Source organism: Triplophysa rosa, linkage group LG23, assembly GCF_024868665.1.
Source record: "Triplophysa rosa linkage group LG23, Trosa_1v2, whole genome shotgun sequence".
NCBI classification, from domain to species: domain Eukaryota; kingdom Metazoa; phylum Chordata; class Actinopteri; order Cypriniformes; family Nemacheilidae; genus Triplophysa; species Triplophysa rosa.
In genome coordinates this window covers 4,681,621-4,697,483 of record NC_079912.1, presented here as the reverse complement: position 1 = coordinate 4,697,483, position 15,863 = coordinate 4,681,621, and the positions used below count along the sequence as shown (strand labels likewise).

At 38.4% G+C, this 15,863-nt stretch overlaps 1 protein-coding gene and 1 pseudogene across 1 annotated transcript in view; both read right to left on the bottom strand.

Moving 5' to 3' along the window:
- Window positions 1–10,710, bottom strand: part of gpr158a (G protein-coupled receptor 158a) — a 92,279-nt gene extending 81,569 nt beyond the window's left edge. Inside the window, 1 exon segment of the mRNA XM_057322507.1 lies at window positions 8,499–10,710. Within this exon segment, the coding sequence (XP_057178490.1) occupies window positions 8,499–9,337 (839 nt within the window). The 5' untranslated portion in view covers window positions 9,338–10,710.
- A 1,830-nt stretch (window positions 10,711–12,540) lies between these two features.
- Window positions 12,541–14,940, bottom strand: LOC130546653 (patched domain-containing protein 3-like; annotated as a pseudogene).
- Window positions 14,941–15,863: the final 923 nt, after the last annotated feature.

The following is a 15,863-nucleotide window of genomic DNA, read 5'->3' as shown; positions in this document are numbered from 1 at the left end:
CTGTCAGTTTAAATCTAGACTAAAGACGCATCTTTTTAATCTTGCATACACTACTCTTCCATAATAGAAATCTTTAGAGGGTTTAGGCTGCATTAGTTAGATCAACCGGAACCAAAAACACAACTGATGTACTTGTTGCATCAAAGAGTACAGAACAGTACTCTACTCTCAGCCAGTCTTGTCTCATTGTTCCAAGGTTACCACAGCGAGCAGGATGCAGTTCATGGCCTGACCTGATGGTAGAGCGGAGAATGGGAAGTGGGGACCTGACAAGAGCTGAGATGATAGAGCTGGATAAAGAAGGACGCGGTCNCGACCCTAGAGAACTAAGGAACTACAGGCCTATATCGAATCTACCTTTCATATCTAAAGTTCTGGAAAAAGTAGTTTCAACTCAATTATGCTCCTTCCTCCAAAGGAATGACATCAATGAAGAATTCCAGTCTGGATTTAGAGCATGTCACAGTACAGAGACTGCTTTGATCAGAGTTACAAATGATCTGCTATTGGCGTCTGACCGAGGTTGTATCTCGTTATTGGTGCTGCTAGACCTTAGTGCTGCATTCGATACCATTGACCACAGCACACTCCTACATACACTGCGTTCCAAATTATTATGCAAATTGGATTTAAGTGTCGTAAACATTTAATTTTATATTGTTCAATTAAACTTATGGATGGTATTGTGTCTCAGTGCTCTTTGGATCACTGAAATCAATCTCAGACACCTGTGATAAGTAGTTTGCCAGGTGAGCCCAATTAAAGGAAAACTACTTAAGAAGGACGTTCCACATTATTACGTACGTACGTACGTGTGTGTGTGTTGTGTGTGTGTGCGTGCGCATCCATGTGTGTGTGTGTGTCTCTGTCTATGTGTGTTAGTACGTGTGCATATTGTGTGTGTGGAGTGTTTTGTATGTGGGTATGTCTGTCTTCTGTGTTTTCAACCTTTTCTTGTTTCTGCAGGTACAACTTTAATTATTTTGCTTATAGTCAATATGTCTCATGTACAGCTGCTTTGTAACAATGAAAATTGTAAAAGCGCTATATAAATAAAGTTGAGTTGAGAGTTGAGTTGAGTTGTCCAAATACATTTTGGGGTCACCTTATCTATATACAAGCCAGTTTCAGCTTTTAATATACAGTATGATCAAAATGAAGTGACTGTAAATTCATATTTGAACCTTGGACCCATTAAAACATTATGTTTTAATGTTTACCCAATGAATAGCAAGTCATCAACTGGGTCGTCATTACACTCATCAATAAAGTCTTCCTCACAGCCCATCTGCGCTCATGAATGAAGAAAAGAGCATGAAACCTCCAGCATCTCACAGACACACAATGTATAATAAGCCTTCTTCACTGAGGAGCAGTAGAGAAGAAATAGCCTGGTGTTCTGATGCTGAACTGAGAAGCCGCTAAAGCAAAAGGAATCTAAATGAATGGCGGTTCCTTGTGGGTAATGCAGAGAGCTACTGTAGGGCCCATAAATGCTACATATCACTAATAGTGCACATATTCATTTTAGGCTGATAAAAGAAGCTTTGATCTATGACTATGAGTTACAGCTCAAAAGATGATGCTGAGCGACGTTGAAGGGATTTATAATGGCATCTGTCTTCATCGTGTTTATTTTGATTTCTCACAGCTGTTTGCACCTGCACTCTCACATCTGCTGTCAATGTGTTATAGAACATCCGGATGATCAGTAAAGAGAAACTCTCACAAAGTGAAGGGACCTGTGCAATGTCATTTTAAATGGATACCTCCAAATCAACATTAAATGTTTGTTACACACACACACACACAAACAGACTACCAATGATTTACTCTTATTAAATGCACTATTGTTCATTATTTTGAGTGTGGCTTTAAACAAACCACTAAACTCTATAATATTAAACTTCAGTGTGTAATTCATCACACACTCTTATAAACATAAATCATGTTGAATGTTGACGAGATGTTCATCTAGCTACAGAACTGGGCGGCTAATGGCCAATATAATGTCATTATATACAGTAGATAATACAATAACAACAACGAATTCAATTTACGCAGATTAGTGAGACAAAAACGTATTTACTGACACATTGAGGAACAATTATTTCTGGTCGGGTCAGTTTGTGACTTTACACAAATAAAGTTATGGGTAAATATCAGCTGATTGATCAACACACAGCAGTGGTGTAAACTACAGATATTTTCATACTTTTAACATGAAGTCAAAGTTCCTCAGAATGAAAGAAGAGATAATGTTGCTGCAGTAAAAGCTTGTGTTTTGGTTTGGTTAGCTGAAGTAGACGAGAAGCATCATTAAGACAACTGTCACCATAAAATAAACCCTGTTATGAGCTCAGCACGCCCTCCATCCACCTTATTTTGAATGTGATTTTATTTTAAGCAGGTGAGCAATCTCACAGTTTTCCCAAAGACAATTATGCCTCAGTGTATTAAATGCCATTGACTTAAGATAATATAAATGATATTATAAATAATTAAATTAAATATCATTTTCACATTAGAATAATACAAATGGGGGGGTTGAAATTTTAAATTCGTTTACATTTACGCATTTCACAGATGCTTTTATCCAAACAAAGATGAGTTTGTCCAAACCGATCGAAACCATGACCTTTGTGTTTGAACTACAATTGAACTATGGAAACAAAATAATGAGCCAATGCAAATTTATTAATGATCTTTTAAACAAATGATGACTTCCTTAATAAAAATCATACAAAAGCTGCCAGGAATCACATTTAAATTAAACTATAACACTGGTCTGAAATAAAAACATTTCTCCATCTATTTCCATTCTATTTTTATAATTTTGTTCTGACTCTCTTTCTAAGCCAGACAGCGAAGCTGCAGTCCCGGAAAAGCCTCCTATCACCTTAATTGAAGCCTTGGCCACACACGTGTGCTAGTTTTAGTTCCTGTGTTCATCAAGCATCTGCACATCCCTCCTCCAAGGTCAAACAGGACCTGTGGCTCTGTTTTCCATTATTAACTCAGAAGACTGGAAGCTGAATGGTTAACCGTGCCATCATTTTCTCTTGATGATGAAAAGCCTGCTGATTATTGTGATTAGTATAAATCGACTGTAATTAGCATGGCAGACTATGTGACATTGGATTGTATTTCAGACTTGCGTGAGATTGAAATGAGATCTGGAGAAGCTTATGGGACCTGAGAAGAACAATTTCATGCATCTTGACTGATTCGATGCAACTGTAACAACAAGATTTTTATTTTTCAAAGTGGGAAACGTTCCACTATTGTGCTGTGGTGTTACAGGTGGCTGTCAGCGTGATTCTGTAACGTCACTAACGTGTTTAAGCATGTTGAGAGGTTACGTCATGATGGTGATTACACCGGTGCAGAGTTGTTATAGTTTTGATTTTAGTTTTATTAGCTCTGTAGTTTTATGTTAATTTTAGTTCAAGTTTTAGCAATTTTGGTATATGCTTTTGTCATTTTATAATTGATTTGTTTATTTTTTATGTTGCCATATAATATTAATTAATTTCCATTTTAGTTTTATTTAATTATTATAATTTATTATTTATTTCCGTTTATCTTTGAGGCAACATTTCCACTAGTTAAGTTTTTCCAAATCATTTTTTAAGATTTCAATGAACAGCGACGTTTTCAAAGTTTTCATTTTACTAAACTAAAATAACCTTGCACCGGTGATGACAGTATAACAGTAATATAATGTCATATCAGTGGTGATCACAGGATTAAACTCCTCCTCACTCCTTCTCACAGTCTATATGTAATCCCATAATGTCCTTACATGATGTATTGTTTAATCCAGTTTGTAGGAAAAATGCCAAATAAAGGCGAGTGGGCCAAAGAAACTAAAGAGGTTTTCAAGATGTTATCCAAGGGACATTTTAAACCCTGGATTAATGCCCAGTACTCATGGGTTTACTTGCTTATATCAGCATATTCCCTAATATATCCAACTCCAAGCCAAAACAGACTTTCCACTGCCGCACTGACGAGAATATAAAGAGACAAATCCATTCACTTGACAAGGACTATTAGCGACCGAATTGCAGAGGATCAACAATGCTATAATGCTGCTATAGTTTGATAGGATTCCTGTTTCACAGGAATTCGTAACTATTTTACGAGGTGGCAGATTCGTATGAATTCATATAAAGTGAAGCAATATTAGAAAAAGCCATAGTGAAGCCTAACCGTCACTGGAGAGGAAGCAAATCATACTACAACATACGAATAAAATCAGACAGATTAGCCACCTTGAAAAATAGTTACAAAATCTCATGAGATTGCGTTTTCCTTCCTTAAATTTGGAAATGCAGTAAATCTCTCTTGGGACCACCATGTTCTCGTGACACCTTACCCCATACCTCAGCGAAATGATTCACACCATACACGAATACTACATCTCAGTTCGTCTACTTATACTATGCCCTAGTATATGCCCTGGGACATTCTAACATGTAACAAAAGCGACCATTGTTGCCTAAATGACATCAAAAAACAACTCATCATAACTTTTCAGCTTTGCTTCATTCATTATTTCTTATATAATGTTTAATCTATAATTTATTTATTTATTAATTCGGTCAAGCATCACTTTTGTTATTAAGTCAGTGTAGCATCAGTAAACTCCTCCTTCTAGCTTTGGGTTGTGGGTAATATCAGCAAAAACCACAGCAATGTTTACATTTCTCAACCAAGTTCAATGCTTCAAGCATGAGCTTATAAAAAACCTGACAATAAATAAGCAAATAGTGATGGGACATCTCTGTAGTCCGAGTAGATAATAAACAATTGGTTTTTTTATCGAGAAAAAAAATGCACATCCTCTGTTTACTTGAATGTGTTTGTAGGGCAGTCCTGCACTCCCCAATATAGAACCACCCATGCAGGATCTATGCGTGTCTGATGCCGCCTCGTTTCAAATAAACACTCTTTCCTTCCATTCATTTTCAATTTTTCAACAAGTTTTGCTTGTGTTTTTCAGTTACAATGCAAATACAGTAGATCATAGCTTGAAAATAATTCAAAAGAACCACAAAATAATACAACATCCATATGACACATGCCCTACATTCCCATTCCTCTGAATCATTACAACGGTTTAGTCAGAGGAACAAATGTAACACTCGTGACAACATGAGTCCGACAAAAATATACAATGATAAGTGTTTAGTGTTTCTTGTGTAGAAACACTGGCTGATGGAACAGGGTGGGGGTGGCACAGAGTGAAATGTGAGGGCACAAAGAGAAAGCGTCACAGGGCTCTGTGACATTAAAGATCACCGGGCTGTCTGCTTTGATAACTGTTAACTGTACTCCACAAAATGACCTCGGTGTCACAGCAGAGAAAACATTGTCCGGCCGGGCATTGAGTCACATTAGCCGAAACTCCTCCTGTCAACCTAATGCATTTCTGTCACATTTCCTGCATTATGCTTCCTTAAAATAGAAGCGAAACATGGCATTAAGATCATATGAAAACAAAATGCATCAGCGCACCTGATTTATTAAAAGAGCTTTTAAGGGCATTTGCCATTCAATATGCCCCCATGTGGCCTAAGGCCCTCTCGCTGACTGAACGAGTATGCTTGAAAATGACTCTATCCTTTATTGTACAGACCCATATTGTACAGAGTCTGTGGCAGAATGACAGTTTGCGGCATGTACGGCAGTGTGTTTTTCATTGTGCGCGTTTGTTGGCTAATTGAATTTTATCTAACTGTCTTCCTTCCTTTTGGATAGCATTAGCATAATAGCGCTGCTAGCGAGATCCAGCTTTGCTCTGGATGAAAAGAGGTGACATTCGTCTCCATGCGCATTCTTTTTAATGAGCTCCCCTTTTTCATAATAAACTCAAATTCGATTCAAAGCACGCACAAGAGCAAAGAAACCATGTTCACGCTAATTCCGGCTAACACGCGAGATGGCTAGATTTCTCCAGACAGGAGGTCAGAAAGGACATCAGTATTAATAGAAGACATTTCCATTTCATTCATATTCACTCTGTTATTCTCTCAGTGAACCTTAACGTTCACCGACTCTAAGATGCTTAGGACAATGTTACTTAGCGGGGGATAAAAATCGTCATCAAGGGAATGACTTCATTAAGAAACAAAATAGCTACGATAAACAATAAAGCCTCATGATTTTTTACAATCTGTTCTGCTATTAAATTGACTAGCGTGCTTGTTTCATGTATACTATAGTTCACACAAAAATGACCAAAGCTTTCAGAATTTTGGATGATTTTGGGGTACACATTTGTCAATACAAAGTAGTTGCATACACAATAAGTGCTAGGGAGCAGGAACGAATCTCCATCCTTTGATCATCTCTAAACTCCATTTAGTGCCTGATTTCTTAATAAGTAATTGCTCTTACTGTGACTAAACCATAGTGGATTTTGGTCTGAATTGTTATATGTACCAGAATGTCTGTCATTAGTCGAAGCACTAGCTCTGCGAGGCTAGCACGATATTCCTATGGATTGGCGCTGGCCTTTTAAGAACACCAGGTCAGATCTAATTGGCCTATTCCCGCAGCTCAGCCTCCCATGGGCTCTTGAGGGGTCTTGTAGGGCAGAATACCTACAGTTGATGACAAGAGACTGTGGATGTGTGTATCCCTAGAGGACTCATGGCAGACAGCACAGCTTTAGATAGACTTCAAATTGCTCTCCACTCACATCTGACCAGGGTTGTAAAGAATGTATGCACATAGTAACCTAAGAAACACACATGGCATACAGCCGTAGAAAATAAAAACATTCCAAATTTTTATGTAATCAGCATTTCTAGATGTATTGTGGTCATTCCAGTCCAGTGTCTGTTGAATTTCAACAAAATCAAACCACAGGAGTGACAAAGTCATCCAACAGCAATGTGAAAGACTGACAGCATGACAAGACACGTGAATATACAGGTTATCACATATAAATCTATATTTTTTTGTACAAATATCACTGTTGTGTTGCTTAAAAGTGAATATGAACATGCTTTCAACAGAACATGTCATGTAAACCATTATTGAGGGTAAAGGTTAACTTTGTGGTGTTTACAGTGACAAGATTTGGCACCCTAGCAACCATCCAGAACATACCATAAATTACACAGAAACATAGTAAAAAATACTCAGGACACCGTAGAAACCACATAGCAACGTCCAGGCATCTGCAATGACAAGTACTGCATGGGCAAGCACTTCTTCCAAACATGAAAAAAATGGATGTATCATGAATGCTCTATTAGCTCAAGGTTCATCATAGAACCAGTCAAGTAAGGAAAGACTCCATCAGATGTAATTGAAATTTCATCTGACGACCGACGTCTTCAGTTCATGAAGAGCAGGTTGTCTGCTGTGATACAAACATCTAATCTACATGGAAAATTCTGACACAACATTCAAATGTCTCCAGATGCATGAGAGGTGCTTCTAGTGGCTGTTGTACATCTTTCATTATTTATTCATTATTATGGTATTGATTGAAAGGGATCCTGGAAGTGAAGGCTGCAGGCCGAGCATTAGAGAACACCCCTTCCCCCCGTCATTGCCCCTCCATAAATACATGTAGGTGGCAGACAGAGGGCCTAAAGACTACAGGATGGATCTACCTTAATGTCATAGCCAGCAAGTGTTTCGGTATTCATTACTCTGGGGAAACGAGCAATCATATGACGAGCCCTGGCCAAATAACGACCTGCACAGGGAGGTTACAAATTACAGCATAACTACTGAACAAACCCAGAGAGACATCGGCTTCCTCTGCCTATCCTCATTTAAACAATCGACTGGAGACTTTGAAATGACAGTGTAAAGACAGAACTGAGCACACTATTTGGACATATACAACAAATTGAGCCCAACAGCACGGCCACTGTAATGCCGTGTCTCTCAACCGAATCTAATTAAATACACTGACATCAATCACATTATTAGTGGTGAGTTTGTTATACAAGGGTCAGCTTGCAAAGAACAATTTCAGATCGCAAATCTAAGTCTGTGCTGCTTGTACCTGTGGGATTAATTATGAACAGGAAACAGCCCTATTCCTCATCTCAGAGCTCCAGCGTCCCTTAACACATCTTACAACAGTCAAGGATCCTTGTACACAACGTCTCCACCAGGTTAGCTCGATCCAAACATCTCTGATGGCTGTGGTTGTATATTGAGAAGCAAACTGATTGTTAGGGGGCCGAGGGGTTTCTATGTAACCACCGGCATCGGTTATTTTTAGAAGCAGTCTTTACACCTGCAGCGATGGTGTGCCATACTAACCAACAGCATAGACAAATAACAAGAATAACAAAATAAAACAATTGCAATGTGATAAGATTGTGAAAACCACTGCTTTACAGATAGATTAATTCCTAACAAAGAATGAAAATAGTCATCTTTATAATCGCAGATTTTGTATTGATAATATTCTTTATCGTGCCGCGCTACACATGACATTGACATATGGATGCCAAATTTACCTGAAGTCAGGACTTCGGTTGGGCTTAAGTCCATAGAAGCCAGCAGACAGTGTCAAGAGCCACCTGGGAATGAAATTTCCATTCTCGCACTCTAAATAAGGAGCTGACCAATGAATCTGAGTTTTGTCGGTGATATAACTTTCTCCATTGCGCACGGAGGCGTCATACGAGACAAAATCTTGACTCAGCACACGTCTTTGAAGATTGGTCTTCTTTTTATTCTTATGCTCGTGGTACCACTCGGTATCTGCCGTTCTGTTTTTCAAAATATGCTGGGCATTGCTGGATAAATCCTGGAGAATGATCTCTCCACCTGCCCGAGTGGCCTGAAGGTAAACAGGTGGCCCGTCAGGTGTACTCCCTGCGCTCAAGGTGACCACAGCTCTGTGAATCTTTAGGTCTCCCTCCAGGATACTCCTCACCAGAGCGTGATACCACTCAATGTCACGTCTGGGGCTCTGATCTCTGCTGGCTTGTAAAATCATGTTTAGGAAGTTTGTGGCGTGCACAACCGTGTCCAGCACGCTGCGCATCGAGTGATGCGCGTCTCCGTGCCTCCTTCCCCGCAGTACCCCCAGCTCATATCTCCTGGAGCAGTTGGCGTGTTTTAAGGTGGAGGAATCCCCCGTGTGTAGAAACGCAGTCACCACTTTCGGTACCTGGTCCTCAATCTTCTGCGCTAAACCCGAGTGAGGCTTCCGGAGATGCGCTTGCTGGTTGTTGTGCGTATTATAAATGGGCAGCTTTGCATTTACGTCCCGATCTTGTTCCACATGTCTATAATTTGATCCTATAACAAATCCTACTTGCAAGATTAACGATATCCGGATTATGGCCATATCCTTCAATCCCTCTTTTACCTTGCCAGCTTTTAGTTCCTCAAATCTGATGCGAGAAATCACACCTGGTACGAATCAAATTAGCGCATCGGTTTTTTCACCTGTGGATTTGCACGCATTTCTGCCACGGGATCCCCAAACAGGAAACATTTAGTGTATCAGTAATCCATTTCTCATGTCGGAGAGATGGTACAATAGTGTTGTTTGTAAGTGTCCACTCGTCGGTGATGCCAGTTTGGTCTCGTATCCACACAGATCCAAGCAGGAGCGCAGCAGATGTTAAGGATCCCCGACGCTCTCCTCTCAGTATGATGCTGGACCACAACAGACGTGATCGAACGAGAGAGAAAAATCCCTTTTTCGGAGGCAGGGAGTCAGTACTTCACACTTGGATGACAAACACACTCCGCCCTCTTTTGTCCACTCCAGTCTTAAAGCATGAGAACGGCAGAGACCATTCGCTCTTACATCTATTGGTGTCCGATTCGCCAAGGACTCGTTTGTTTAACACGTTCTTTTCAATAACCGATTGAATCGGTTCGTTTGCGACTGATCCTGTTAGAGCCTCGAATCCGCTTTATGAACGGGCTAATTCAAATGAACTGTTCGAAAGAACCGATTCGCGGAAATTCGGATTCGGACTTCTCAACGTTACCAACATCCCGTCCTCCTCGTCACCCCATAGGTTTGGGGAAAGTGTTCTTGATTGGTGTATGGTCATTTGAGCTGTCAATCATTCGACAGATGGGTGTTTGGTAGAGAAACCGAAGGAGCTGTCCAGTGCTGAAGGCAAAATATACACTAAAAACCTCAAAGATCACATTATGATTTCAGGTTCCGGTAAAAATAGACGCTCGATGGCCACGAGTACTTTTATTAAAGCTCTTATATAAACGTACATACGGGCCAATAGGGCTATCCTGTTTACGAGACAAATTGCGCACGGAAAACACATTAGGTGGAGGAAAAACGCATGCACGAACAGCTTTTAAGCATTATGAGTGAAAAATAAACAAAAGATTCATTATAAAAAACAGAACTCGTGTTACAGAACGTGTGTAACCATTGCGTCGCGTCTCATGCGTCGCGTAAAGTTAAAAACATATCTGTTTCTCCATGTTTATTTGTTTTTGAATGCGAGAACGCGACCTATGTAGAAACATACCGGGATGTTCACACAGAACCCGTTTTTGTGCTCCATCTTCGCTGTTTTTTGGTTGTTGGTTTACTGACAAAAGACGGATGTCAATTGCGTCTCGCTCTTATTTATAAGAAGCCTCGTGTCATATGCGGCGTTCACAACCTGCCTCGTCAAGTTGAAAATAAGTTGAAACTTCGACAAAGATGTGTGCTTAAAACGCGTTCGGTATAAACGGCCTCTAACGCCACTGTTATGGCAGGCGTCGAGCATTCATTTGCAATGAAACAAAAGCTGGGCAGAGCTGCACGCTTGTCGCTCACTGGAGAAAATACTGCAGTGATGCGAGCAGCACAGGATGGATGCATGCAACTGCACGAGCTTGTGAATCATGCTGCAATATGAGTCATCATCGCCGCACGAGCGCTTAATCCAGACCTGTAAACAATGACATGTTCTGAACGGACGTCAGTGGCGCAAATGACGAGAATGGCACGGAACAAACAATCAATGATGCCATCACAGATGAGCAATGTTATGATCGGTTATATACATTTATTTTAATCATTTTGAGAACGTAAGATCTACACGTTAGAATAAGTAATTTTGTAATAAATAAAAATAAATCTGTAATAATATTGACCATGTGTTCAAACTTTGTAGGGTTAGATGAAGAAATTATTTTAGCTATCATGTTTTAAAAGGTCTTAAAAAGGACGATGGTTTTGACGTTTTAAGACAAAATAATCCTTAAACGTATCCTTTCACATTATTGCCATTAAATTGGATTGATCAGTAAGGTTTTATAATGTATAAGTACAAAGTTAGTCCTTTTGTTCTTTATTTACAAGGACCAGAAATGCCAATGGACTTAAAGGACTTCAGTATTAATTATGAGTTCGCTGTACAACTGAAATAATATTACTGATTAATCCTTATCCTTTAAAAAAAACGATGTGGTTGCAGTGTTTGTTTTGTTGCAAGGTTGACTGTTGAAATCAATATTTACTAGCCTGTATTGATTTATTATGCATACAAGAAGTCGTGTATTAAGCAGAATAATGCACAGTCAACCAAGACACCCTTCAGGGTACAGTAGTTTAAGACCACTCATGTCTGGTTCCAGATAACCTTTACATAAGATAGGAGCTGTACTTGTGTGCTTGGAGAATAGCTGTCCTAGGAACGTTACCAAGATGGCCATCAAGTAAACCAAGTGAAGAGAACCAAGTGAAGTGTTTAAAAGGCCTTTGGTTGTATCCACTGCAAAAAATATAAACTCAGATTGTGACTTTCAGGTCACAAAGGGTTCCGGGAGGCAAATATTGGGTTTGTGTGTGAAAGCTCTCAGACAGTGTCTTGTGGTCATATTTGCAGATCAGAGCAAACATTTGTTGATACATGAGGAAGGAACACCTTAAAAAGTCATCTCACCCATCCCATTGCGTTTTGGTATTTTCTTTTTTTTTAATATGGTGATGTGAAATCATATACTTTTGCTGTTGAGGTTTATTAATTCACCTCAAATTAATATATTTTCTTGAATATACAATATATCCCAATCAAACTGGTGTTATGGTGAAAATCAGAGGACAGTAGCGTTTTTACTGCAGATAAAGTCTAGTAGTCTAAAAAAAATCTAGTTTAGAAATCTAGTACTTTCTACTTTACTCAAATTCATATATTAGTAGATGTAAACAGTTTTTTATGTTTAATGTACTTAAGTAATGTAAAAAATGTAAATGAAGTAAAATATTTTTTGTGAAGAGTGAAATAAAAAATAGGTCTTACCGATTTATTCTAAAAAAAGATTTTAAATGTGATGTAGAAAAGTATTTACAAAACGTCATAACTAAAAAAATCTTTAACAACACTGAAAACAACATCTCTTGTTTTTATTTAAAAATTAAAAACATATATACAAACAATACACATAATACACAAAAATCATACATGAATGTGTTGGTTTCTCTGCATAACAAACATAATTATTTTGAACATTATTATAAATATTTACACAGAACTTATAAAGAATAACTATTTGATGTGGATAAACACAATGTTTCTATGGGCAATCAGGGTCATGGCACCAACTTGAAAGCATTTCATTATTTAAATAAAATATAGTTGAGTACTTCTCCATAAAATCAAACTCATTGTCAATACTGTAGTTTCTAATTTGACTAAAATTTAAGTAACGGTCTAGCCACGAGGTGGAGAATTCTTTCTTGACAAAACTCAAGCTGTGGATGTTTTCCACACAACGGTTCATCTCAGACCGTTGGCTTTCGTGCCAGTATGGAAATTCCTCAGTCACAATCACCATAACATTTGGACCATAACTGGAGAAGAATTTCTTCTCATTGTCATAATAGTTGATAAAATACGAGTCATCTGTTGCTAGGTCACTCATGTCAATGCCCTGTTTCAAACGAAGACATCCATAAATACCTCCGGCCAGATAAGTGGCATACAGCAGGATCACGCATGCTTTGCACGGGGGCTTGATAAGAAATGGCCCATAATAGGACTTGAAGAAGTACATGATGGGTTGTTGTTTCTCAGTGCCAGTCTCTTTATCATAGTCCCCGCCGACACAGCACAGACGGTACAGAGACTTTTCTTCAAAAAAGGGTCTGGAGTTTAAGATGACATGATATTTCATGCCAATTGCAATGGTTATTTGATCCCTTTAGGACTGAGTCCAAAGAACTCTTAGAAGTTCAGAACATTCTTTAGCTACACTCTTAAAAAAGGTGCTTCAAACAGTTATTCAATGCCATAGAAGAACCTTTGGGTTCCATAAAGAACTGTTTCACAAAAGTTTCACAGAAGGTTCTTTGTGGAACCAAAAACGGTTCTTCTATGGCATCGCTGTGAAGAAGCTTTTAAGCACCTTCATTTTTAAGAGTGTATATCCCGTTTTCAATCCAACAGTTTACACGCTCCTGAATTATTTTTAACCCAAGTAAATGCTCTATTTTACCCAGAATCAAGAAAGGTAAATTAGCCACTGTAATCACAAATGGCATGTCAAGATAAAGCAGCAAGCCAAAGCTGGAGAGGACGGCCAGGCCCGCTGACAACCCCCCCATTATAGACACCCAAATCTTGTTCCTCACATTATCAAGTCTGAAATCAAATAAAAGACCATTAAAATCATTCTGGATTAATGGTACATTAAACCAAAGTAAATTTATTGTACTGTCTTCCTAATATTAACTAAGTCTGAGAGAAGCAAATATTGGGTTGAGAAACGCACACTTTCTCATTGTGCTAAGTGGTGTGTGGTTTGTTAGTCCTTACCGTATGCAAGATATCGCAAGTAAGTTATGGAAAAGAGAGGAATGCCATCTGTGCGTTTCTCAATCTCCTCTTGTCTGGACAATGAAGAAAAATAGGACACCTGCAAAGTTCATTTAAATTAAAATAAATGCAACAGCTCCAAAAACATTTGGACACGTATGGACCCATTATTTCTCATTTGAAAATGTTGCTACAAATCATTTACAACAATAATTAGAAATATTAAATCAACGATGCAAGGAAATTTCCCATAACTCTGAACCACTTTAACTGTGGTTTTTAACTTTCAACTGGTGTCAATGTGATTTTAGTGGATGTATAAAGCCAGTTCTCCTCAATCTTATCAAGTTATATCATTGGAAAGTTAGCTTTATGATTAAAAAAATAGTTTAAAAAAGTTTTTACATTATGTTGACTAATACAAAGAGATTCAGACATTTTAAGTCTTGAGACTAAATGGCATCATCAATCATTTTGTCTTCATACCTTGACTCCACTGCTAAGTGTTTCATTGGACAGAATCTTTTGGAAGTGTTGAAGCCATTGAACGGATCTATGTTCATCCTGCAATAAGTAGAAAAGTCTGATGGCATCTGCTCGCTGGATGATTCCATCCCTTCTCCTCCACACCTCCTACTGCAGAGCCCAGAAAAACTGGTTTGCCTTTCCAAAGAAACATCGGGAAGGATAAGACAAGCTTCCCTATTTTCTCGGCATTATTTTAAATGATGTCCAGAATGGAATTCGGCACACAGTTTTCATTCACTTTGGCACAAACATCTTTGAAACTTAATTGCATTTGAAGGTGTTTGACAGAGAAAGAATTTACTTTCTTGTCGAGTCTAATGATTTCTTCAAAAGCTGCTTTTGTTAGAATATTTCCTTCCACTGAGGACAATATCATCACTGCATAGTTTCCCTCAGTCTTTGACTCGTTTTTTGGAAACCTTTCCTTCACGAACAGTCTTGCTTGCTTAGAAGGTCCGTTGATCGGTGTGAATTGATTTTCGACATCATTGTCTTCACAGTCTTTGAGAAAATATAGTCCTCCTCCTAAAGCAGCAGACAACATCAGAGGAATGATGAAGCACCAAACAGGATGAGAGCCCACCAGATGCCCCAGAGGTTTTTCAACACAGTCTGTACGGTAGCATGCCATGGTCTTCAAGAAAAAGAGTAAAGACAACAGTCAGACTCCACTGATATCTGGCATGATGTGTCATGAATTTATCCCCCACTTCATGATGTTTTGTCACATTCACTTGACTTATATTATATTACTTCTAATACTTAAATCCATGTGAGCTGTGAAATAAACAAAGACCCCATTTCACAAACTTAACATTTTCCTTTTCACATTACACTCCATTAGGTATGTTCTTTTAATGTGTTGTATTTTGGAAGGTTTTTGTTTACAGTCATCAGTTATTCAGTGTGCGTGAATTATGTGATGTTTAATAGGCAAATTATTTGTCTGAATAGTGCCGCTTAAATACATTCAGCCAGTGAATTGTATTAGGACTAACATAAAAAGTAGGCTACAAACCCTTCAATTTATCTTTTATTCCATTTCAGAAATAGTTTTATTGAGATGATTCTAGGTATACAGTTAAAATATAAAAAATAGTTCATTTTTAACATGTATAAGTGTTAGTGTCAGAGTCAAACTGTTAATATTTCTTATTTTTATTTCTACACAGGTTATAAATATGGTAGAACAATAACTTCAACTACCAAAGATGCGTTTCTCGATAATCTGCCCGAATTGTCTCAAATCATGAGAAATAACGTTGAAGATCTTGACATTACCACTGAAAATTTTAATTCCACCTTCTCGGTAACGCTAGACAAAGTTGCTCCACTACGTTTAAATAAGATTAAAAAGGGCAGCCCCACACCGTGGTATAATGAACACACTCAGGCTCTAAAGAAAGCGGCCCGAAAAATGGAGCGCAACTTTAAGAAAACTAAATTAGAGGTATTTCGTACAGCATGGAAGGATAGTATTCGAAAATACAGGAAAGCCCTAATAACTTCTAGATCCGCCTATTTTTCATCACTAATAGAAGAAAACCAGCACAA